We start from the raw sequence: 2,738 nt of genomic DNA, 5'->3' as shown, positions 1-2,738 counted from the left end.
TCATACAAAATTCAGTCTTAAAATAATGCCCTCACTTATAACACCCTGAAAGTCAAAATACTACTGATATCTTAGGCCAAAGCTACCGAAATTAAGTTAGTCCTGGGCAAGCACTGTCTTGTCCTCGTTTTGCACCATTTAGAAGATTTTCTTTACCCTATCAGGACGCAGAAATACGGGAAGGGACGCATTTTTGGCTCTCATATTTAATGATATGATTCTGAGGGTCGAGTAATACAAAGCATCTCTTTGTCTTCAGGTGAGAAGTCCTCGTGAGACCATCGGCAAGGCCGCAGGAGTGCTCCTTAAAAAGGAGATTCTCATCACCCTCGTTGCTATAGCGACCATGCTATTCTTCCTAGTCGCCCTCTTCTTCCTAATCCCCACGACCACACCGAAAGTAAAAGACTGCTTCTGCGTGACCGACGACTGCCTTTCCCACGCAAGACTCCTCAAAGAGAGTCGAAGTACAAAGTTTGACCCCTGCCATGACTTCAGTGCCCACGTCTGCTCAAACTGGTCACCGCCCAAAGTAAGAGAAGAAATGAGAGATTTTGACACGTCCGCTATGGTAGACATGGTCTACTCATGGCTCCTGGATCTGAGCACGACTTTGCAGGAAGGATCCAAGGCGTTCCCCGTGGCCAGCAAGGCACTGGCAATGCTAGAGTCTTGCATGAGCAACTCCTCCACGTATGGAACTAACCTGAAGGCTTTCCGGCAATTTCTGGACGATCTCCGCCTGCCTTGGCCGAATCCACCAAAACAAGGTACCGATGCGCTTGGCGTGCTCGTCAATCTGGCCTACAATTGGCAGGCTTCCTTCTGGTTCAAGGTGAGAGTGTCTTTTATGCACAAAGGCATGCGCAGCATTATTTTGACGCCGTCTCCTCTGATTACGCTCTACCGCCAGCAGCATCGCGCTGTCATAAGAGACGGAAAGGACGCCTACGTCAAGTACTGGATGGACTTCTACGTGGCCCTCCTTGGTGACGCCAAATCAGCCAACAAGAAACGGGCTCTTCAGACGGCGGAAATGGAAGGCGACATTATTGAGACTATCAACAAGGCGCTACAAACATCACCAAAACATTCGGCCGTGTTCCTTATAGAAGATCTGGAAGTGTACACGAACCACATTAGTTCCCGCCGATGGTTGCAACAGATTCAGGGCGGTACTGCCTTGAACCCTGAGCTGACGTACCAGGATATTGTTTTTACGACCAATGCACTTTTCCTGCGGACAGTAGGCAACCTGTTCAAGAGATACACCAACGATGCGATTGTGGATTTCCTAGGGTGGCAATTTGCCCAGCACTATGCACCTGTGTCAGACAGCGGCCTTCTGGTGGCGCGTTACGGCGACCACAGGACAGCCAGAAGCTTGCGACCCGCCTTCTGCGGATTCCACATCGAGGTGCCCTACAGGGTGCTCCTCCTATCCCTGGGCTTTGCGTCGCGGCTAACGCTCACCGACAAGGAACTGGTCGACGCTGGCTTCGACCGCCTCATATCGACGGCTGTGTACTTGCTCAACAATTCTAATTGGTTTGACTCAGAGAGCAGAACCTTGGCCACTGACAAACTTCGGGCCGCCAGCTTGCGGCTGTGGCCTCCCGCAAAATTTCTGAACGATACAAACCTGGAGGAGCTATTTCGAGCGTTTCCGGACAAACAAGAGTCGTTTGGCGAATATTTCATCAACTCGCGCGGAAGCATTCGAACAATCAAGAGAACGCCGGAATTCGACACAGTGCTTGAGATGCCGGAGAACTATGGCCTGCCGTATTTCGAGTACGATTACGTAGAAAACACCGTAGGTGTCGCGATCGGTGCGGTGGCCCGTCCGCTGTTTTACAGCCAAGGAACTCTAGCCATGTTCTATGGCGGATTTGGCTTTTCGCTCGCCTTAGAATTGGTCAAGGCGCTCGACCAGGAGGGACTCCAATGGCACCCCGATGGACTGCTGGTCGACTCGTTCCTCAGCGCAAGCTCGCAGGCTGTTTTCGAAGCCAAAAATAGGTGCTTTAACAACAGCGAGCTGGCTGGCAGCAGAAGTGTGTTTCCAGAAATACCGGCGCTGCAGATAGCCTACTCTGCCTTCCTAGACGCAGCCAGCGAAGCCGGGAACACAACGCAGATAAGCACCGAGCTGAACGAACAGAAGGTATTTTTTATGACCATCTGCCACATGACGTGCACCCGACAGGATGTCAAAAACCCCTTCTCGGTTGACTGCAACAAACTTGTGCGCCACTCTGCGGCTTTCGCAAAGGCGTTACGGTGCCCGGAAGGGTCTCGGATGAACCCGCGAAATAAGTGCAACTTTTTCGATTGATACGAGAATTTTGTGATGTGAGAATTTTTTAAGCTTTGCGACGGTGCTGTGAGTTTCTGTGAATAGCAACGAACATTTACTACTACGTGTAATGTAGTGTAATTCATAAGCAATATCTTCTGTATTCTATAAGGAAGTCGTGAGAACTTTGGAAAACTGCGGTGATTTTTATATTTTTTGTGTGTATTTTGGTTCCTCTCATGTGATGTTCTCAGAGACGTTTTCACAGTTTTACGTTAGCCTTGTTCACGGGTATCAAGCGCTGACAGAGATAATTTTTGAACTGCCCTAATCAAAGCTGAAGCCATAATATTGGAATATCCTTCTTAAGCAAGGAAACCGAGGCGGCTGCCAAGCTTTGTACCTATCTATAATTGGTCATGGATCTGTGGTTGCTTCT

The 2,738-nt window shown here is 49.5% G+C and overlaps 1 protein-coding gene across 1 annotated transcript; it reads left to right on the top strand.

Annotated features, from left to right (window-relative positions):
- Positions 1 to 346: 346 nt before the first annotated feature.
- Positions 347 to 2,338, top strand: LOC149360782 (endothelin-converting enzyme 2-like). The gene has a single exon (XM_089567928.1). The coding sequence runs from the start codon at positions 347 to 349 to the stop codon at positions 2,336 to 2,338; it is 1,992 nt and encodes a 663-aa protein (XP_089424054.1).
- The last annotated feature ends 400 nt before the right edge of the window (positions 2,339 to 2,738 follow it).

This window comes from Amblyomma mixtum, chromosome 2 (genome assembly GCF_055824585.1).
Source record: "Amblyomma mixtum isolate Tamu chromosome 2, ASM5582458v1, whole genome shotgun sequence".
NCBI classification, from domain to species: Eukaryota; Metazoa; Arthropoda; class Arachnida; order Ixodida; family Ixodidae; genus Amblyomma; species Amblyomma mixtum.
This window is presented reverse-complemented; position numbering and strand designations above follow the sequence as displayed.